The sequence below is a fragment of the Hypanus sabinus genome, unplaced genomic scaffold (genome assembly GCF_030144855.1).
Source record: "Hypanus sabinus isolate sHypSab1 unplaced genomic scaffold, sHypSab1.hap1 scaffold_2501, whole genome shotgun sequence".
Taxonomy (NCBI): Eukaryota; Metazoa; Chordata; class Chondrichthyes; order Myliobatiformes; family Dasyatidae; genus Hypanus; species Hypanus sabinus.
Genome location: NW_026780625.1, coordinates 4,874 through 26,842, shown reverse-complemented (window position 1 = coordinate 26,842; position 21,969 = coordinate 4,874). Strand labels below are relative to the sequence as shown.

Genomic DNA, 21,969 nt, shown 5'->3' with positions numbered 1-21,969 from the left:
AAATAGAGACTGCTCTGACCCTTCTTGTAGACAGCCTCAGTGTATTTTCACCAGTCCAGTTTATCAATTCGTATCCCCAGGTACTTGTAATCCTCCACCATGTCCACACTGACTCTGTGGATGGTAACAGGGTTCACTGGTGCCTTGATGCTCCTCAGGTCCAACACAGTAAGCTGCAGATGATTCTGCTCGCACCATGTGACAAAGTTTCCCACCGTAGCCTTGTGCTCAGCCTCATCTCTCTTGCTGATGCATCCAACTATGGCAGAGTGATCAGAAAACTTCTGAAGATGGCAAGACTCTGTACAGTAGTTGAAGTCTGAGGTGTAGATGGTGAAGAGAAAGGGAGACAGGACAGTCACCTGTGGAGCCCCAGTGCTGCTGACCACCCTGTCTGACACACTGTTTTGCAAACGCACGTACTGTGGTCTGCCAGTCAGGTAATCAATATTCCATGACACCAGGGAAGATCACTGTCAGTTTCTCACCCAGCAGGGCAGGGCGAATGGTGTTGGACGCACTGGAGAAGTCAAAAGACCTGACCCCCAAAGTGCTCGCCGGCTTGTCCAGGTGGTCATAGACAAGGTTCTGCAGGTAGAAGAAGTCATCCTCAACTCCTCGTCGGGGCTGGTAGGCGAACTGGAGGGGGTCTAACTGTGGCCTAAACATAGGCCACAGCTACTCCAGAACAAGACTGTCCAGTGTCTTCATGATGTGTGAGGTCATTTCCACCAGTCTGTATTCATTGGAGCCACTGGGGCGCGGCAGCTTTGGTACAGGGATGAGGCAGGACGTCTTCCACAGCACAGGAACCCTGTGGAGACTCGGGGTCAGTTTGAAGACATGGTGAAGTACCCCACATAGCTGGGGGGGGCACAGGCTTTGAGCACCCTGGGGCTGACACCATCCGGGCCTGAAGTCTTGCTTGACAAAAATCTCTTCAGCCAAAGGATGGCTGCTGTGTGGAAACTGTTGCCGCAGAGGGTGGTGGAGGCTGACCTTTGCGCATATTTATGGCAGATTTTAATATGTTCGTGATTGCTCAATAGCAGGATGAAGGCAGGAATATGGTGTTGGAATAAAAACCATGTTTGAATGGTGGAGCAGACTCGATGGACAGAATCATCTAATTCTCCTCCTACATCTTGTGTGGGACCATAACTGAACGATGACCCCTTCGTATCCCATATCAGGCATTGCGAGGTGCGAGGGGAAGTTTCAGATTTGTTCTTTGAGATCGTTATCTTTTTCATCAACATTTAAACTTCAATAAACAGAAATTGTTTTACTCATTTGTATTGCTAATGTGTTTTATTATCTCTCTAGTTAAAGTTAGACCTGCAGTGAGCGATTTGTAGGAAGAAAAACCCGAAATGGAAGGAAACTACAACTGAAAACGAGGGAAAAGCAACAAGTGAAGCAGCCCGAAGACTGAGAGCATCAACTGGACAGAACCGTCCTGACTCAGAGTTTCCATTGATTCGGTCAGCAGAAAGTCAGGTGAGTCTCTTTTAGTCAAACACTGGTCCTTTTGACATTACATATCTATACAATGGAAGGCAGGAAACAATTGGAATGGGACTGAATGTGCCAGTTATTCCTCTGTCAGACCCAGCTGCAATCACTCCAAGTCTGGTAATGTGTTGTCAGCAGCCCAGCTCTTTAAAGCCACTCACATTCCCTCAGTGTTTGCTCATTTCAAGCTTTTGCGCGTTTGGAAGTAGATTTTGGTCAGTTCTGAGTGGGGAGCGGGAATGAGGGGGGTTTGTTTATACTTACTGTCTTTCAGAAATGTAACTACTTGAATTTAATTTGTGCCGACTTACTAACCATATCCTGTACCTTCTCAAATAAATTATCGATATACACGACAAGTAGGAATGGGTGAAACCCCGGGAACATCACTAAGCACGGAACTCAAGTCCAAGTAACAGCTTCTCACCGTGAACTTCTCTTTCCTAACAATAATCTGTTTGGAGACTCTGGGGCCCTGTAACAAACTCATTGTTCACAGCAAGATTAGACAGTAACTAATACAAAGAGGAACTTGCTGCTTCCTGTAAGGACGCGTATCCTGTCCGATCCAAAGAGAAAATCCTCCGTCATTTACAACTTGATTTGCCTCGGGATCCATCCTTCCCGGTACGCTGCATCCGATAATCCGTAAGCCCCCAGCCTCCCCCCACCCCGCCAATAACCCCACATCCTTCCCATTGTTCACCCCACAATGGAACCCGTGGACAGATTCCCTTCTCCCACATCCACACTCGCAACTTGGGTATCATAACTAACTGATCGTACATTCCCGGCTCGGGCGCAAAACTGAAACCAGGCCTGCAGCACTGGCGACCCCGGACACCCCAGATGACTGGTTCAGTTTCGGCCCTTACCCATTGCAACCGACCTTCGATTTACACAAACCCGAAATAAGCCCCTTCCTCACTGCCGCCCGATCAGGAAAACCGCTGGATTCAGCTGGGTTCGGCACTGTGCCCTGACCTGTAGGAGGTCCCCACAGTGCCAGCTGTGGCAGGATGTCGGACGGACAACACAGAGCGTTCGGGTGTCGGTTCTTTTACTGTGACATCCTCCAAACTTTACATTAACTCCATCCAACCGACTCTGGGCGAACTTCAACGAGCAAGAAATAAATCCCTGTCAGCGTTCAGCTGTCTGAATGATTCGCTCACTGTCGGGGTGGTTTAGATTACCGGGAGACAAGGACAGCAGGGACGAGAGGTCTTCTGTTAACTGATATGAATCTGTGTTTCCCCTGCTGGCAATTCCTGTTTACAGTAGTAAAACTGTTGTTTATGAAAATACTAAACAAAGAGACACTGCACTGACCGAACCACCTCAAATCAAATCACCCTGGAAAATCTTCCCCAGAAACGTTCTGGCTTTTGTTTCCCAACTCGAGACAGGCAGCACACCGCCCACTCTACGGACAACATGGCAGAGCAAGGCACCTGGCAAGGGACTTTACATCACACAACATCGAATTCAGTGCTGGAACCCGTTAAGTTTCCTTCGTTCTCCCCCTGAAATCATTAAAACCTCCACTAAACAACTTTTGAATGCAAGCTCTCACCCACATGAGACGTCACACTGGCGCCTCCAGATAAAACCATCAAATACTGGATCAGTATTAGGCCATTTGGCCCATCTGACGTCAAGTGCGTCTGCGGGTTTGTTTCGCATGGTTGTGCAGTTCAATCTTTCTTCCGTTCAGATCAAGGAGTGACATCCGTATATGTCATGTCTTCTCATTGTGGATGGGCATTTATTTGTTCCTTGACTCCATGTCACTGTTACAGATTGCCGAAGTGCAGAAAACGTTTCCAGGTATATAACCCTATTAATGCAGAAAGGAAGCCTTTCCATTCTTTCGGGCTTCTCAAACATTTGTACACTTCAGTGAATTCTCTCGCCAGAAGTTCCAGAGCAGAAGCTCAGTCTGTCTCATATTGCCACACAATAAGTGGGGACTCATTTATTATTCTCATGTACGGAGGGACAGTGAAAATCTTGTCATGCATACATTCCAGCTGAAGAGGGTGCAGAGCAGATTGCTGAAGATGCTGGCTGCATAAGGAACGAAAAGTCGACTGTACTCATTTCCATACAAGCTGCCTGGCCTGCTGAGTTCCTCTAGCTTTTTGTGTGTGTTCTTTTATATTCCATGTCCGGTTTTGTAAACTGTGCGGGACCGTTACAGTTTTCATCACTCAGATCATTATATCTGCGTTCAAGATATAAATTCCAATGAATTTTGTTTTCAAGAGTATTCAACAGATATGTTTTGTTCTTCCTTATATTGCAAATGTGCTTCATTATCTCTCCGATAGAAGTTAGATCTGCGCTGAGAGATTTGTTGCTTCCCACGACTGGAAGCAAAGAAAAACTGAAGACCAGGGAGCAGCAACATTTGAACGAGACGAAAACTGAGGACACCAGCTGGAGAGAACCATTCTGACTCAGGGTTTCCTTTCATTCAGTCAGGAGGAAGTTTGGTGAGTCTCATTTACTCAAACACTGGTCCTTTAGACATTACATACCTGTACAAAGGAAGGTAGGAAATAGTTGGAGTGAGACTCAATGTGCCCACAGGTACCAGTTATGCCTCTATTAGACCCAGTTGCAATCACTCCAGGTCTGATAATCTGCAGTCTGTAATCCCTGTTTTTTAAAGCCACTCCCATTCCCTCAGTGTTTGAATATCTCAAGCTCTTGCATCTTCTGAAATAGATTTTGATCACTTCTGATGTTTCCTTACTTGGCTGTGTTAAGTCACAATCATCTCAAAATGCTTTGACAATTCCCTCTCTTTACGAGACGCCGCAATTGCTTCATTCTGTAGTGATCTCAGAAATGTAGAACTGCCGCGATCTACAGTGACATGTAATTAATTCTTCCAGCTGTTGCAAGCTATAATGATATACTTCCTTCGAATATATGGTTGTGCAAGCCTCTGCTGAGAACCAACCCATCTGATGCCAAAAGTCCCAGCAGCACATTTCCTTCAGTCACAAAAAGCAAAAGCCAATCGATAATTTACATTTACATACCCTTATTTCATCAAATATTTCTACTAATAAATTCTCAGAACCCATGACCCTGTGATAAAGCAGAAAAAGGTTTTGCAGCGAAGTTATGATCCAATTTGACCCTGTACCAAAGGGACGGGTTGTACTGTACATTTGACTCTGTCCCTCATTCGTGGTTAACAAAACTTCCTAAAATATACACCGAATACTTCTGAAAAATCTACAACATCTGACGAAGCATTGACGTACAATAATCACCGACTAACAACTGCAAAGGAACAAAACTGTTATCAAAATAAACGTACGCATTTTCTTGAGCGAAACGCTAAGCCTGCTATGGTTCTGCCTGGCTTTAAACCCGCTCTCTAATTTACCGTATCGGAGAAAAACAGGAAAACATGCATTATAGCTTGACGCAACTGCTATAGAGAATGATTTGAAAATATTCATTGTTGCATCTGTAAAGCAACTAATTCAAATAACGGAACTAATTTCCAAAGATATAAACATTACCTTTAGACGAGAGAAGTATAGAACATAAACATTACGAAAGGTGCAGTGGAGCTTGTAGTATATGACAGATCATCATGAATCAATATAGCAGATACATAAATATGAAATATGTAAGTGTATTTAGGATATCAACAAGCAAAGGAGATAGTTCACCGCGTGATAAAGAGACATCATTCAACAGAATTTACTTCAGGGCTAAAGAAAGTCTGCCAAACAGAGCTGAATAGTAACAATATAACAAGAGCAATAAACACGTTCGCTCTGCCTATATTAGCGTATTCCTTTGGCATAACACCTCGGTCTGAAACTGATCTGGAAAGCTTATACATATGCTCCACACCAGGGCAGTAGGTTTGCTGTTTTTAACCTCCTCCAGTATAGGTTTGACTTTACACTTGGGGTCATTGTCTTGCTGCAAATCAAATATTTTCCCAAGTCGCAGTTCTCCTGCAGACTAAATCAGGTTTTCTTCCAGGATTTCCCTGTATTTTGCTGCATACATTTTACCCTCCACCTTCACATGACTTCCAGGACCTGCTGTAGTGCAACGTCCCCAAAGCATGATGCTTCACGGTAAGGACAGTCTGATTTTGATGATGTGTAGTGTTAGGATTACATCAAATATAGCATTTAGTCTGATGGGCAGCGCTCAGGTTTGGCTTCATCGAGCTTAGAACATTCAGGGTCTCCCACATGTCTTCTGGCAAACTCTGGCCGAGATTTCATGTGTTTTTTTTCTGTTTTTTTTTCAACAGTGTCCTTCACTTTGCGACTCTCCCATAAATCTGTGACTGGTGAAGCACCCAGGTAACAATTGTTGTCTGCGCAGTCACTGATGCTTGCAACTCCACCATAGTTGTCATAGGTCCCTTGGTGGCCTCCGTCACCAGTCTTCTTGTTGTAAGCTCACTCAGTTTTTGAGGACAGCTCCTCCAGGCAGATCTAGGGCTGTAAAATTTTCTTTCCATTTATTGATGATTGACTTAATTGTACTCCAAGGGATATTCAGTGACATGGAAATTTCTTGTATCAATCTCCTGACATGTACTTTTCAATAACCCTTTAACGGAGTTCCTTGTAGTGTTCTTCTGTCTTCAGGGTGTGGTTTGACTCGCCAACAGTTGAAACTTCTTGGTACATTTGTAGACTTACTACAATAAATTCAGACATCTTGACTGCACACTGGTGTCCAAAAACAGATCTCAATTTAAATAATAATGTGACTTCTAGAACCGATAGGCTGCACCAGTGCTGACTTGTTGTGTCATATTAAAGGAGGAGGAATGCTTACGCAATCAGTCATTTAGTGTTTTATATTCAGAATTAATTTTGATCACTTTACAGAGATTCTTCCACTTTGACACAAGTCTTTTTTGTCAGCCGGTTCGGATATCGCCCAAGTACGGAGTGAGAGACACTGACGCAGGTCAATAGTTCACAGAATTTAATGCAAACGATATTACAGGGAAAAGAAGACAATAAACACTAGGCCAAACAGGGTGGTTGACTAAGAATTTCAAATGGAAAACGAAGCCTGCCCTGCGGCTGAAAAAAGCAACTAAATATAAAACTAATACCGCTAGTCTTCAGACCCAGTTGACTCGACAGTTCAATTTCTCAGGTCGAATGCAAGCAGGCAGCGAAGAATTGTTGAGTTCAGCTCTCGACAAACACTATGATGACAAGTATTGAGTTAAATACTATCAAAATGAAATAATAATTAACTGCCATGCGCATATTCACAAGCGCATGCCGTATCTACTGCGCTGCTGAATCCGTGTTCTGACACTTTTATGTTCATCAGCGTCAAAAAAGCCACATTAATGCCACTGTGATTGAATGTTGTAAAACAATAAAACATGAAAAAACATGGAATATAGAAATCTGCAGCGCATTACAGGTCCTTCAGCCCACAATGTTTTGTTGACAATCTACCCTTCTCTAGAAACTGCCTAGAGTTGACCGACAGTATAGCCCGCTATTTCTCTAAGCTCCATGTACCTATCTATGAGTTCCTCAAAGGACCCTATTGTGTCCGCCTCTACCACCGTTGCTGGCAGTGGAATCCATGGTCCCACCAGGATCTGTGACATCTCCCGTACCTCCTACTTCCAAACACCTAAAACTATGACCCCTCGAGTTAGCCATTTCAGCACGATCAATGCCTCTCATCATCTTATGCACCTCTATCAGCTCACCTCATCCTCCGCGGCTGTAAAAGGAAAAGACCAAGTTCTCTCAACCTATTCTCATAAGACATGCTCTCCAATGCAGTCAAAATCCATGTAAATCTCCCCTGCACTCTCTCTACATTATCCATACCCTTCCTCTAGTGAGGTGACCAGAAATAAACACAATACTCCAAGTGCGGTCTGACTGAGGTCATATATAGCTTGGACATTGTTTCACAGGTCTTGAACTCAATCCCACAGGTGATCAAGGCTATCACACCATATGCCTTCTTAACAACACTGTTAATCTGCACAGCAGCTTTGAGTGTCTTATGGACACAAATTCCAAGATCTCTCTGACCCTCCACACTGCCAAGGGTCTTACCATTAATATTATATTCAGTCTTCAAATTTGACCCACCGAAATGAACCACTTCACACTTATCTGGGCTTGAACTCCATCTGCCACTTTTTAACCCAGTTCTGCATCCTATCGCTGTCCTGCTGTAAGCTCTGACAACCCTCCAGACTATCCACAACATCCCCACATTTTGTGTCATCAGCAAACGTACTAACCCACCCTTCTACTTCCTCATACAGGTCATTTATAAAAATCAGAAAGAGGAGGGGTCCCAGAACAGAACCTTGCATAACACCAAGGGTCACCATCTTCCATGCAGTATTCCAACCATCTACAACTTCTGTGGGAAAGCTAATTCTGTATCCACAAAGCAATGCCCCGTTTGATCCCACACCTCATTACTTTCTAAATGAACCTTGCAATGGAAACCTTATCAAACGGATTACTGAAATCCATATACACTGCATCCACTGCTCCACCTTCATCAACATGTTTTGTTACATCCCTAAAGAATTCAATCAGGTTCATAAGGCATGACATGCCCTTGACCAAGCCATGCTGACTATCCCTAATCAGATTATGTCTCTCCAAATACTCATAAATCCTGCCTCTCAGAGTCTCCCACAACAACACACTCACTCAACTTGCTGACTGGGTCTATAATTAAGTGGGCTATCTCTACTCTCTTTCTTGAACAAGGAAATAGTATTTGCAACCTTCTAAACCTCTGGTCCTTCTCAACATACGATTGACAATGATCATCGCCAGAGGCTCAGCAATCTTCCCACAGTAGCCGGGGAGCAGATCTCAACCGGCCCCGTCAGCTTATCTAATTAATGCCTTTCTAAACCTCCAGCACATCATCTTTCTTAATGTCTACACACTCAAGCATTTCAGTCCACTGTAAGTCATCCCCACAATTGTGAAGGTGCTTTTCACGCGTGAATACTGAAGCAAAGTATTCTTGAAGTGCCTCAGAATATTTAAAATGATCGGCAAATTGAGAAATGTCTGTTGATAATGTAGCGGTGAATTCTAACCAAACCAAGTTGACATTGCTGGTGACCCACCCACAGATTTGTTTTAATTTCCTGGCGTCCCGTCAGCTCCAATGATGATTGTTACCAAAGTCGCTAATAAGTATTTGATACTTTATTAGCAATCAGCAAACATACAATCTTGAAGTGATGAAACTGTAATGTCCCCAGGTGTCAGTTCAGCGTATTTGAATGGATAATAATAAAATATGTGACAACGGTCAGTTCCCAGCTGTGTTTCGCACAGAGCAAAGCACAAATATGTAACTGCTTCCCTTTGTGTTTACCACACCTCGACTGATGTGACTAGTTGCCATAAAAAGCATCAGAAAAAAACAACACAGAATACAATGCAGGTAGACAACAGATGCATGGTTCCTACACACTGGTTCAGCACTAATACAGCGACTCCCACCTGAAATGTTAACATGCCGTCTGTCTTGTTGAATAATTCCAGTTTTATTTATGGTTAAAAATATCCCAACTTGTTTTGGATGTACGGCAGTCGACATTGTGTTTAGCAAGGTGCCATTTAACTATCTGATAATAGCCAGGTGACATGAAAGCTTGACCAGAGTTTAAGTGCAAATGATTTTCTTAAAGTCGTACAGGAGAAAATGTAGTGGCTCAGAAGATGTCGCGATGCTGTGTGTGTGTGTTTGGTGCGGGGTGGGGACGGGGAGGAGGGTGGATTGCATTGTTCAGGATGTCACAGTGCTTCTATATAGAATCAAACCATAGAATAAAATCATAGAATCAAAAAAGTTACAGAGAAAGGTTGAACAAGTCTCTATTCATTGGAGCGTAGAAGGTTGAGGGGAGATTTGATCGAGGTATTTAAAATTTTGAGAGGGATAGATAGAGTTGACGTGAATAGGCTGTTTCCTTTGAGAGTAGGGGAGATTCAAACGAGAGGACATGATTTGAGAGTTAGGGGGCAGAAGTTTAAGGGAAACACAAGGGGCTATTTCTTTACTCAGAGAGTGATAGCTGTGTGGAATGAGCTTACTGTAGAAGTAGTAGAGGCCAGTTCAGTTGTGTCATTTAAGGTAAAATTGGATAGATATATGGACAGGAAAGGAGTGGAGGGTTATGGGCTGAGTGCGGGTAGGTGGGACTAGGTGAGATTAAGAGTTCGACACGGACTAGGAGGGCCGAGATGGCCTGTTTCCATGCTGTGATTGTTATATGGTTATATATTGCCTGAAGCATCATTGCCAGGCGATGTTAAACTGAAAGGAGACGGTGAGAACAGGTGTGACAGAGAAATCTGTGTAATCCATTGATTGAGAGGAAAAGATGTCCTGTTGGTCAGCAGAAAAGCTTCAACCCACCCTGGTGTAACAGTTGTCCATTACTCACCATAGCGCCATCAGTGGTAGGAGGACCAAAACAGTGGGTGCTGTCTGCTCAACCTGCCTCGTATTCCATTGACGCATCATTCCCAGTCCAAGACACCGGATTCGCTCCTAAAAGGGAATTGTCTGCAATATAGCAGGCAGAGTAGATACCCCAGAGAATCCTGGTCCAGTGTACAATCCATGGAGAGATCGGAAATGGACATTGTCTGACTGTGGGTGGATGGACACAGGTGGAGCAGGTCATGTCAAGGCTTCAGTGGACAGGCCCAAGACATTTGGAAGTGTTTTCCTCAGTATAAAAGCAAAACAATGTTCTCCTTTACAGCTCAATTAATGTCTGAACCTCCTGTTAATTTTGTTTGAACAGAGCATCAAAACCGGATCACACCCGTCAAAATGGCACAAGGAGCAGGCATCGGAAGAGTTCCAGTGCAGTCAACATCGGGAAAGGTCACGGGTATGTCAGCGAATTATTTTAATTTATAAATATTGCCTTGACTCTGTGTCTGGGTGTAATTCAATATCGCCAATTTCCAAATTATTTGTGAGGGGACTGAGCAGAGACAGATATCATTTCTGGGGGAAGCACAGTCACACGTGGACAGGGTACAATTACTGTTTTCTTCCTGCTCCTCTCGCAGATTGTGATGCATATTAAAACAGTGAGTATTCCAGAACACAAGACATTCCATAGATGCTGAAAGTTTTGAGCCACACAAGGGCACACAAAATATTTTCGGAATTCACTAGGTCAGGCAGCATCCATAGAGAGAAATAAACAGCTGACGTTTTGGATTGAGACAACAAGGAGTAGAAATGTGGTAATATCTAGAATTTCTGTCCCCTTCATTTCCAGTCCCGATTAAGGGCGTTGGCCTGAATCATTGATTGTTTATTCTTCTCCATAGATGCTGCCTGATCTGCTGAGCAGCCTCAGCATTTTGTGAGATATTCCAGAGATTTGCTGAGGAAGGGTTTGACCAGGCAGGCAGACAGTAACCCAGAGCAAAGCGATGGTGATGGGCAGTACCAGGAGAGTGATGGTGATGGGTTACTATATTCTCAGGAAGAAGCAGAGTTTTTCAAATAGAGAGGTATATACCCAGGGACACAAAAGGCAGCCTTCAATAGATGGAATTATGCCTCTTCAGCCTCGGCCGGCAGAGATTTTCATCTGCTCTTCCCAGGTCCGCGCCCATTTCACCACTCCCAACTCCCCTCCTATATATATTTCGGGGTGTTTGCTCACTTGGTGCATCATCTTTAGGTTCAAGAGAGAAAGTTCCTGCCCAATAATGCTCCTCATTTTCCTTCACAGGTCCGAGCACAGCAATCACTGAGCTCCTGGCAAGCTGGAACGATTTCCAGCTGCTGCAGCTGACGGACTTCTACCGGGACAGGCTGGAGCAGGCGATGGAAGGAGGGGTGCACGGAGTGAGCCTGGCGTTAACGGCCGAGAATCAGTTCAGCGGAGAGGAACATCGGGTGAGTGAGAGGGAGAATGGGTTTGAATTTTCACACTTCACAGGACTGATGGGTGTCGGAACTCTCACTCATCGGATAATAAATTAAATAAATGAACAATTGGAAAATAAATACTGTACATCCAATTACAAAACGAAATGTGACTCTGAACCAGTGGTGGAAAGAGGTGAAAATACGCGGCAGACTGGTGGGTTGCTGCTGAATGTTAAGAGTGAGCAGCAGCTGTATGGACCGAGAATAGAGGAGATTGTGGAAATATGCCAGGATGTTGTGCTTTCGGAAGTCCGTGCAGCGTAACAGCTGGATGGCACTGAGAAGTAGGGTATCATCTGTGTTCGCCACAGGAGCTTGAGTGTGTTCTGTTCTGGGTGGAGATCATTCTGTTACAATCTGTAACTGCAAACAATGTGGATCGGGGAACACTGCCATGTTGTAATGTGTAATCACTGAATAAACCTCCACTGGAAATGGCAAAGGAAAGGCATCAGGTGTCAGCCGGTAATCCGCTGTCATGTTGGACACTGGCGGACTGAGGAGATGAATCATTTTTTCTGCAACCTCTCCAAGACTGCTCACTCTGTTATAAAAACCTGCCTGACTTCTTTCTTCGTCTGTGATCGTTATTTTCTGAATTCTGTTTTACACCGTCAAATTCGATGACGAATTATTTATGGATTTGGAGCCACGTCAATGGAGCGGTCACAGACCAGCCAGGATCTCATTGAGTGGTGGACCAGGTTCACGGTGAATGTCCCTCCGTGTGCTCTGCACTCAGAATGTACAGTCCATGTCCAGACAGGATCAGTGACGGCTCAGTGTGATCCCGTTACAGAGCACATCATTTACTTCTCATTCTCTGTGTGAATCTGTCAGTCCCCAATATGTTCACTGTTACTCTTCACAGAAAATCTCTGATCTCGCTGATAAGGGAGAGCGGGCGGACAGTTCTAAACTCCTCCTGAGCCTGGTGATGGAGAAAGGCTCCCGCGCCCGGAGGGTGATGTGGGAAACCTTTGTCAAAATGCGGATTGGTGTCCCAAAATTGGACAAAATACTGAAAGAAATACAGGAACATGGTGAGATAGCATCACAGATGAATTTAATTTAGGATTCAATCACAATTGACTTTATAATTTTATACATTTCAATTCCTCAAATGATTTTATTCCGAATAGGCTGTGTTCCGGTCCATCGACCCGTACCGGAGATTCCCAGAGAACTGAAAGGTAAGTGAAGAAACGCTGTTTCCACCGATGGTAGATATTGTGTAGGGCCATATCGATGTTGAACCACCTGGATTTGACCAGGTATGTGGTGGCACCATGAGACAGCTCACAGTGAGACACATGGAAAATATTTACTGGAGGGATATCTTTCTCAGGGCATTATCAGGAACAACTCATAGAGTTGGGGTGTTTTCTGATAGGGACCACTCCTCTCTGACTCTTACAACGACAGGTCCCTCCACCGGACCAGAGTGGAAAAGAGGACGATCTGGAGGAGTGAAATTCTTAGAAATTCTTCACTCCGAAAAGTGAAATCCTTCCCCTGCAGCTGCACTACCTGAGCAACAGCTCTCATCCTGGATAATTTTTCTAAATCCCCTCAGATCCTACAGATTATCATTTTTAGAATTGAGAGTCCACGGAAGCTCTCATCACAGAATAGCAATGAGAGCATCCATTTAATGAGAAAATCAGGTAACACCCAACTGCTCTGTTCAACCCCAAAGCAGCATATCAACCCAACTTTGTTCACATAAGTACTGCCTTACTGCAAACACTGCTACAGTTATCCAGTTTTACTTCCAACTCAATAATCCTGGGAATTCCATCAGGAGACAGTGTTAGTGAGCGTGTGATGGGGACAAAATCCTCAGCTCAGTCCACAGAAGCTGAAGTTCATGTGATGTGTGATGGACACTGTGGAACGGTGAGAGATGGGAATTGGGACAGAGAAACCAAGGTAGCCTGCAAACTTGTTCTTCACTGGTCTTCATGTTGTTTGCCGAAGGAACAGACACAGCAGTGAAATTCCCACACCCATTTCTAATACAAAACCGATACATTCCCTGATTATTGAAGAATATCATTTCTAACACTGTCACTTTGTCTGAAGTAACTATTTAAACTACCAATGTTTTCCTACGCTCCCCATCCCACCCGTATACATTGAACACAGACGCCACACATCCCTGACAGGGTCCCGACACACTGTGAGACCCCACACACCCCTGACAGGATCCTGACACACTGTGAGACCCCACACATCCCTAACAGGGTCCTGACACACTGTGAGACCCCACACATCCCTGATAGGGTCCTCACACACGGTGAGACCCCGCACATCCCTGCTAGAGTCCGGACATGCTGAGATCCTGCACACTCCTGACAGTCCCTTCAAATTCTGTGAAATCCTGGATACACTTTGCAGAGTCCTAACATACTTTCACACGTCCTTTCAAAGGATTGTGTTCAGCAGTAGTGCAGCTGCAATTAGCTGTTTCCACATTTTGCCTTCCCCTAATTCAGGTCTCAGGGCATCGACATCGCTTTCCATGATTGTGACAGATAGTCTCTGTGTCCAGAATACTCTCTCACTGGCACCCCAAACACTTGTCCAGCTACATTATCTCCTGCGTCGACGGGTCGACGGAAGATACAGGTTAGGCTAATAATCCTTATTGTATGGACGGCGGTCCGGGTGAGTGAACATGATGGAATGGTTGGGACTGAAGTGGATAGTTCTTTGGAAAGAGTGTTGTGGGTCAGGTAGTTGGACATTGAGAGTGGATCAGCACATGGAAGTGTGATGTTGTTGTCTTTATGAAGACTTGATTGAGAGAGACAAGATTGGCAGATCAATATTCCAGCGTTACAATATTTCAGATAGAGAGGGGAGGTAATACGTTTGAAAAGGTTTATTTGCTGACCTGGGGAATTTCACAGCTGCAATCAGAGAGGACACACTGGGGATTTCAAGTACTGAGGCAATATGAGTGCATAGAAATAAGATAGATACAGTCACTGATGGGTTTTTACAAAACATCTCCTGGTAGTCATCATGAGATACAGGAACCAATATGTAGGCAAATTCTGGAAAGATGCAAAAGCAGCAAGTTTGTTGTAGCGGGTAATTTTAACTTTCCCTGTGTTGCTGATGATCTTTCATTCTCTGTCCCGTGTTTCCTACCTGCAAGAATATTTTAGGAATCTCTGATGGTGAGATGTGTTCTGGGAACAACGTGTGTAATGTGTGAACTACAGGAGAGGCCAGACTGCAGCTGGTATTTGAAAGTAATCCGGCAGGTTGCTGAGGTTTCAGTGGTGGAACATTTGGGAACAGTGAACACAACTCCTCTTCTCAGATGGTTATGAATAAGTAGAGGTCTGCAGCTTATAGAAATATACAAAACCTACAGCACAATACTGGCCTTTCGGCCCACGATGCTGTACCGAACATGTAATTATTTTAGAAATTAAAAGGCTCTATTGTTTCTGCCTCCACCATAATCGCCGGCAGCCCATTCCACGCCCTCACCACTCTCTGCATAAATAACACTTACCCCTAACAATCCCTCTGTACCTGCTTCCAAGCACCTTAAAACTGTACGCTCCTGTGTTAGCCATTTCAGCCCTAGAAGAAAGTCTCTGACTATCCACACAATCAATGCCTCTCATCATTTTATACACCTCTATCAGGTCACCTCTCATCCTCCGTTGTTCCCAGGAGAAATGGCCGAGTTCACACAAGCTATTCTCATAGGGCATGTTCCCCAATCCAGGCATTACTTGTAAATCTCCTCTGCACCCATTCTATAGTTTCCACGTCCTTCCTGTAGTGAGGTGACCAGAACAGAAGACAATACTCCAAGTGGGGTCTGACCAGGGTCCGATATACCTGCAACATCACCTCTCGGCTCCTAAACTCAATCCCAGGGTTGATGAAGGCCAATGCACTGTATGCCTTTTGAACCACAGAGTCAACCTGCATAGCGGCTTTGAGTGTCCGCTGGACTCGGACCCCAAGGTCACTCTGATTCTCCACACTGCCAAGAATGGGGTGTGCAGCATTGGGTGTGGGAAATATAACTTGGGGGAAGGCAGTTTCAGTGGCAAAGGCTTAGATTGAGAGCACCTCTTGTTAGACAAATCCCCAACGGGCATGATTAAATATTAGCTGAGCAGAATTTGGGTCTGGAATGTTGCAAAGAGGATTAAAGCCAACGACGTCAATGCCTGTAGATCTTGATGGGAGATGTTGTAAATTTAATCTGAAAGGGAGAGATGAGTTTCATGATGCTGAAATGAAACAGTCAGTTGTGGAGAGTGAAGAGGCATGCCAAAGAATGCATTGGGATACAGATCGGTTGCAGATGCGGATGGGGAACTATCAGGTGGAGTTTAATCCAGAGAAGTGTGAGTACTTCCAATTCAGGAGATCAAAAGTATGGGGAAGTACAGAGTAAAGGTCACGACCCTGACGTCATTCATATCTACAGGGATCCTGATATCCATATCCATAGCTCCGGAGGCAGGCGGGATGAGTTTATGTGGACATCGTGCTAGCAGCAACTTTGTGTGAAGGTCCCATACCTATACTGTACTATACAGGTCTTGTGACAGCTGAAATCCTGAACCACCTGCTGCCAAAATTCCTCGGTCTCTGCTCTCTTCACGACCCGACCTGTAATCGGCATGGTTTCAAACTTGTATTTAAAGTCGCTGACCAGTAGCATCTCCCCTTTCTCCCCTTTCCACAGACGTTGTCTGACCTGTACTCACATCTACACTCCAGTCCTTCTACAGCTGTGCTGCAGAGGGCAGGCCAACATGCTGCATAACTGTGGTGGACTGGAAGGCTCTACTACCGGTAGTCAAAATTGCCCAACGCATCACCGGGACCCCCAGCCTACCTTCAAACAGGGACGTATAAACAGAAAGGCTCCGGAAAAGGACCAGTAGCATCAGGAAGGATCCCACCTATCCTGCCTATGGGCTGTTTGCCCCTCTCCCATGAGGGAGGAAGCTACGTAGCATCCACAGCAGGACCACCAGACTCAAAATCAGTTACTTTCCTCAAGTAGTAAGACGGATCAACAATGATTAAGCCACCCCTACACAACTAACAACCCCCACCCCACCACCAGCACGATTTGAAACTTTTCTGCCAGAACCACCTGAGGTCAAAATAACTCCTGTATCGTATGTATTTATATTTATTGTGTTTTCCATTGTGTTCTTTATCTGAGTTATTATGTGCTGCATCACATCCGGAATAAAATTTATGCCCTGACCTTTGCACTTGAGTATCTTCAATCTTGAATCTGTTGAGCATTTGCAGCTCATACTCTTTAAGAGACAATAGATCTGCCGTCTCAAACCATTTTCCGGAGGAACTCAGTGAGCTGAGTAGCATCTGTGATGATGGGGGGGGGGGGTGTGGGGTGGGGGGTTAATGTTTGCGTTTTGTGTCAAAATGCTGACAGTCCCAATCTCCTGAACAAGACATTGACATTTTCTCACCCAACATCACCCACCCACAGTGCACATGCTGCTCAATAAAGCTACTTCTTTGTATTTTGAATCAGTGATGGTGGGTGGGAGGGGAAGCTGTGATTGCCTAACCTGCTCCTTTCATAGAATGCTCACGATCCTTTTCTCCGTCTCCATACGCCACATGAAACATCCGGCTTTCAAAGTTCTTCCACAGGAACAAAGATAGCTCTGTCAGTAGTGGGAGTTTATCCAGTACAGGACAGTCGGGGGTCAGTAAACTACCAGGGAAATACTCACCTTCACAGCACAGTTAATGTGGAAATGTGAATATCTGGTGTTTATCTATACCAGGCCTCTCTGTCCAGTCAGGGCTCTGTTAATCATATTTACTTTACTGTAGGAGCATCCATTGATTAATCCATTAATGCAACAGTTCTGAGCTAACTCTTGTGTGCTTAAATACTGAGTTCTGAGGTGAGGCATCTAACAGTTTGACCACTGTCTGTTCCCATGGAAGATGTACAACAGAAACACAAGGAGACTCTGTGGGAACAAACTAAAACACTGAGAGTGAACACGATCCTGATGCGGGAGAAGGTGAAGGTTTTCCAGCTGGTTGATCGATACTTTGAGCTCACTGTCATTTCTACTGTTCGGGATCGGAGACTGGTGGAACACGAGCTGCTGGCAAGAGGCAGAGATCACGAGGAGTGGAGAGAGAAACATCTCGGCAGAGAGCTGGAGAAAATCCGGACTGATCAGCTGTTCCAGAGCAGCTTTTCCCGGAGTAAATCCAAATCTGGGAGTTCGGCAGCAGTGGCCGGAGTCCCGGGGATTGGGAAAACAACAATGGTACAAAAGATTGTATATGACTGGGCCACGGGGACAATATTCCAACAGTTCCAGTTTGTCTTCAGTTTCAAATTCCGAGAGTTAAACTCCATTAACTGTAGAATAAGCCTGAGGGAACTGATTCTGGATCAGTATCCTTACTTTGGGAATATCCTGAGAGAGGTCTGGAAGAACCCAGAGGGATTGCTGTTTATATTCGATGGTTTGGACGAATTCAAACACAGAATCGATTTTGCTGACAGTCGGAGAGATACAGAACCAAAGCACCAGTGCCCAGATCCCGAGTGGTGGTGTGAAGTGTCTGACATTGTGTACAGTTTAATCCAGGGCAAGCTGCTCCCAGGGTGTTCAGTGCTGGTGACCACCCGTCCCACTGCGTTACATTTATTGGAAAAGGCAGAGATCAGTGGCTGGGCTGAAATCCTGGGATTGGTTGGTGAGGAAAGGAAGGAATATTTCAGCAGGCATTTTGAAGATCAGACGGTGGCGGCAGCTGTTTTCAAATATGTGAAGGAGAACGAGATCCTGTACACCATGAGCTACAACCCCTCCTACTGCTGGATCCTCGCTCTGGCACTGGGCCCCTTCTTCACACAAAGAGTCAGGGACCCGCAGCGAGTTCCCAAGACCATCACCCAACTGTACTCCTACTATATTTACAACATCCTGAAAAACCACGGCCGTGAGATTGAGAACCCCCGTAATGTGTTACTCAGGGTTGGTCAGATGGCCTTCAGTGGAGTGTCCGAGAAGAAGATTGTGTTTACAGATGATGATTTGATCAACCACAATCTGCAGCCTTCCCAGTTCCTGTCCGGGTTCCTGATGGAGCTTTTGGAGAGAGAGGATTCTGCCCGGAGCGTGGTGTACACATTCCCACACCTCACCATCCAAGAGTTTGTAGCTGCAGTCGCACAATTCCTGAATCCACATCCCGGGGATATCCTGATATTCCTCAATGAAGCCCACAACACGACAGATGGACGATTTGAGGTATTTCTTCGTTTTGTTGCTGGTCTCTCCTCCCCAATGACAGCTCGGGGCCTGGAAGAGTTTCTGGGTCCATTTCCTCATGAAACAACCTGCCAGGTGATTGACTGGGTGAAGAAGAAGGTTAAACACCAGAGTTCAAACACAGAGAGTGAAGCTGGTAAAAGGAGCCTCCTGAACACATTGCACTATCTGTTTGAGTCTCAGAATCTTGGACTGGCTCAGGCCGCACTGGAATCAATGGAATCACTTTCATTCCGTGGAATGACACTGACCCCGATTGACTGCGCGGTCCTGTCTTATGTCATCGGACTCCGTGACACAATAAAACACCTCGACCTGGAGTACTGCCTTGTTCAGAGTGAAGGAATCCAGCGGCTGGGACCCAGGCTGCACAAGTGCCAGGATTTGAGGTAACTTGACTTATCTATCACTCTGTTCCATTGTGTTGTTTCAATGTCAAGGGATTTGGTTAAAACTGTAGTAACTGAGGTTCTGAAAAATTGTGACAAATGCCCTAGTGATTGGCCACTAATTCCCCAAGTACAGGAGGTTTCTGTGATTCCTTGTGAAGGGCTGTTAGAGACTTTGTCAGTTCTGAGAACACCGGCCTTTGGTTTAATGATAATAAATCACAGGAATGGCCGTGTTTCTCGCTGCCTGTGACACGTCCATTGACAATGTTCCTTCTCACTGTTACTGACACCCAGACCGACACTGACTGCAGCAGGTGGGTCAGAGATTCACACTCCCTTCCCGGTGAGGGACAAGAGACAGTCCTCAGACTGTCCCAGTGAGAAGGAAAGAAATACCATTGTGAGATTGTCCTCCCCTGCCCTTCCTCTTGTGTGACTATCACCATCAGGCCACCTGTGTGACTGTGCTCACTACCAGATACCCAGACCCCATGGGCAAATCTTCTCTCCCGACTGTGGGCCTCAGTTCAGACCCACCTCTTCCATGAAATCTTTTTCTGTATCCTCTCGTCTTGTAGGATTAACTTTTCCCATCCTCCTTCCTCCTGTGGGATCTCTCTTCCCATCGAGTTTTCCTCAGGTGCGGTCTCTTCCACCATTCCCATTGACAGTCTCCCAGTCATAAATTTTCCACACTGTGGGACTTTCTTCCATCATTCCTCCCTGCTGCTTCTGATGCTCCCAGGCCAATAACACTTCTCTAACCGTCAGAAATGAGACAGAATATGTGTATTTTACAGGATCACACCAACAGATTAAATTACTGATACTCGGTGAATACCCTGGAGCTGGGCAGAGAGGGACGTTGACAGTCATGGGAACACCGATCAGTGATTTACTGAAGGGTATAGTGGTTCCTGAAATACCTGATTGAGAGTAATTCCCTCAGACCCTCATCAATACATCAATTTGATCAGTAATCTGTTTGTGTTTAGACTTGCGGGGAATGAACTGGGAGATTCAGGAGTGAAACTGGTTTCTGCGGCTCTGAGGAACCCGGAGTGTAAAATACAGAAACTGGGGTAAGTACCAGTCTGTGGGAGATTGTGTTTACAGTCACTGGGTGTCTGACATTGTACATTAATGTGAGCAGTAATTGAGATACAGATAAACTCTGGGAATTTGTACTACCTCCTCTCTCAGTGTCCTTCACCTTCTCTCATCTACAGGTTGGACAATGTCGATCTCACAGTTTCTGGCGCCGAGAATCTTGCCTCCGCTCTCGGAACAAACCGATCACTGATGGATCTGAACATGGATCGTAATAAACTGGGAGATTCAGGAGTGAAACTGCTGTCTGTGGCTCTGAAGAACCCGGAGTGTAAAATACAGAAACTGGGGTAAGTACCAGACTGTGGGAGATCGTGTTTACAGTCACTGGGTGTCTGACACTGAACATTAATGTGATCAGTAATTGTGTTACTGATAAACACTGGGGATTTGTACCGTCTCGTATCTCACTGTGTACTTCATCCTCACTCTCTGTCATCTGCAGGCTGAGAGATATCAGTCTCACAGATTCTGGTGTCGAGGATCTCGTCTCCGCTCTCAGTACAAACCCATCACTGACGGAGCTGGATCTGAGTGAAAATAAACTGGGAGATTCAGGAGTGAAACTGGTTTCTGCGGCTCTGAGGAACCCGGAGTGTAAAATACAGAAACTGGGGTAAGTACCAGACTGTGGGAGATTGTGTATACAGTCACTGGGTGTCTGACACTGAACATTAATGTGATCAGTAATTGTGTTACTGATAAACACTGGGGATTTGTACCGTCTCCTGTCTCTCTGTGTCCTTCACCCTCACTCTCTCTCATCTCCAGGCTGTACAATGTCCGTCTCACAGATTCTGGTGCCGAGGATCTCGCCTCTGCTCTCATTACATACCCATCACTGACGGAGCTGGACCTGGGATTAAACTCACTGACAGACCGATCTGTCCCCGCTCTCCGCCGCCTCATACTGCCCCTCCCGAGTCTGGAGCGGATCTGGTGAGTGTTTGTGTTAATGTTCAATGTGATAAAATATCAGCGGATCCGTGGGTTTTCTGGTGATATTTGTCTGTGAGTGTTGTTGAAACATTAACCCCGGTCCCCTGTTGCTGACACTGTTGCGTAATCTGTTTATTGCATCTTTATTCTCCCATCTGTTTCAGGCTGCACTGGAATCGGTTCAGTCCAACAGGAGAGAGGGAACTGAGATCACTGCAGGAACCCAGACCAGGACTGAGAGTGGAGTTGTGAAGATCTGAATGTGTGAACATCCCTGCTCGCTGGATGAGGACATGTTGGCCGATTTCCTGCAATACACGTTTACTTTCTAACTGTTCTAACAGATCCTAGCTTCAGCCGAGCTCTCTGTGATCTCAGAGGCGGTGCCGCAGTGACGTGATTCCGCGTCCTATCCAGTTCACACATTCCTTAATTTGCATTTGTCATGATGAAATCAATAAACCGCTGTAACTTCCTGCGTTGGTGTCGGACCTGAATCTCACTAGAGGAGAAACAGTGACCTGGGGTTACTGCTGCCCCCGCACTCGGTGAACTGCAATAATGGTTCTGAGCTCCTCACACTGGTACAGCAGCGTCTCAGAGACTAGGCGCCCACAGACAGTTAACATCTACTGTAAAGTCAAACGTGATTTCACTGAGGTCCCAAGTACGAATGGAATGCGGGATGG

The 21,969-nt window shown here is 45.4% G+C and overlaps 1 protein-coding gene across 2 annotated transcripts; it reads left to right on the top strand.

The window, feature by feature from the left end:
• The first annotated feature begins 877 nt into the window (after nt 1–877).
• Nucleotides 878–21,756, top strand: LOC132388016 (NACHT, LRR and PYD domains-containing protein 3-like). Of its 2 annotated transcripts, XM_059960351.1 has the most exons (13): nt 879–1,203; nt 1,327–1,500; nt 3,849–4,013; nt 10,358–10,447; nt 11,309–11,475; nt 12,380–12,551; nt 12,651–12,701; nt 17,491–19,228; nt 20,227–20,313; nt 20,461–20,631; nt 20,787–20,957; nt 21,113–21,280; nt 21,445–21,756. In XM_059960351.1, exons 4-13 carry the CDS (start codon nt 10,387–10,389, stop codon nt 21,530–21,532), a joined length of 2,874 nt encoding a protein of 957 aa, XP_059816334.1. In that variant the 5' UTR covers nt 879–1,203; nt 1,327–1,500; nt 3,849–4,013; nt 10,358–10,386; the 3' UTR covers nt 21,533–21,756. The 2 variants fall into 2 exon arrangements, with proteins under 2 accessions (XP_059816335.1, XP_059816334.1); XM_059960352.1 differs by lacking the exon at nt 3,849–4,013 and having other exon boundaries at nt 878–1,203.
• Nucleotides 21,757–21,969: the final 213 nt, after the last annotated feature.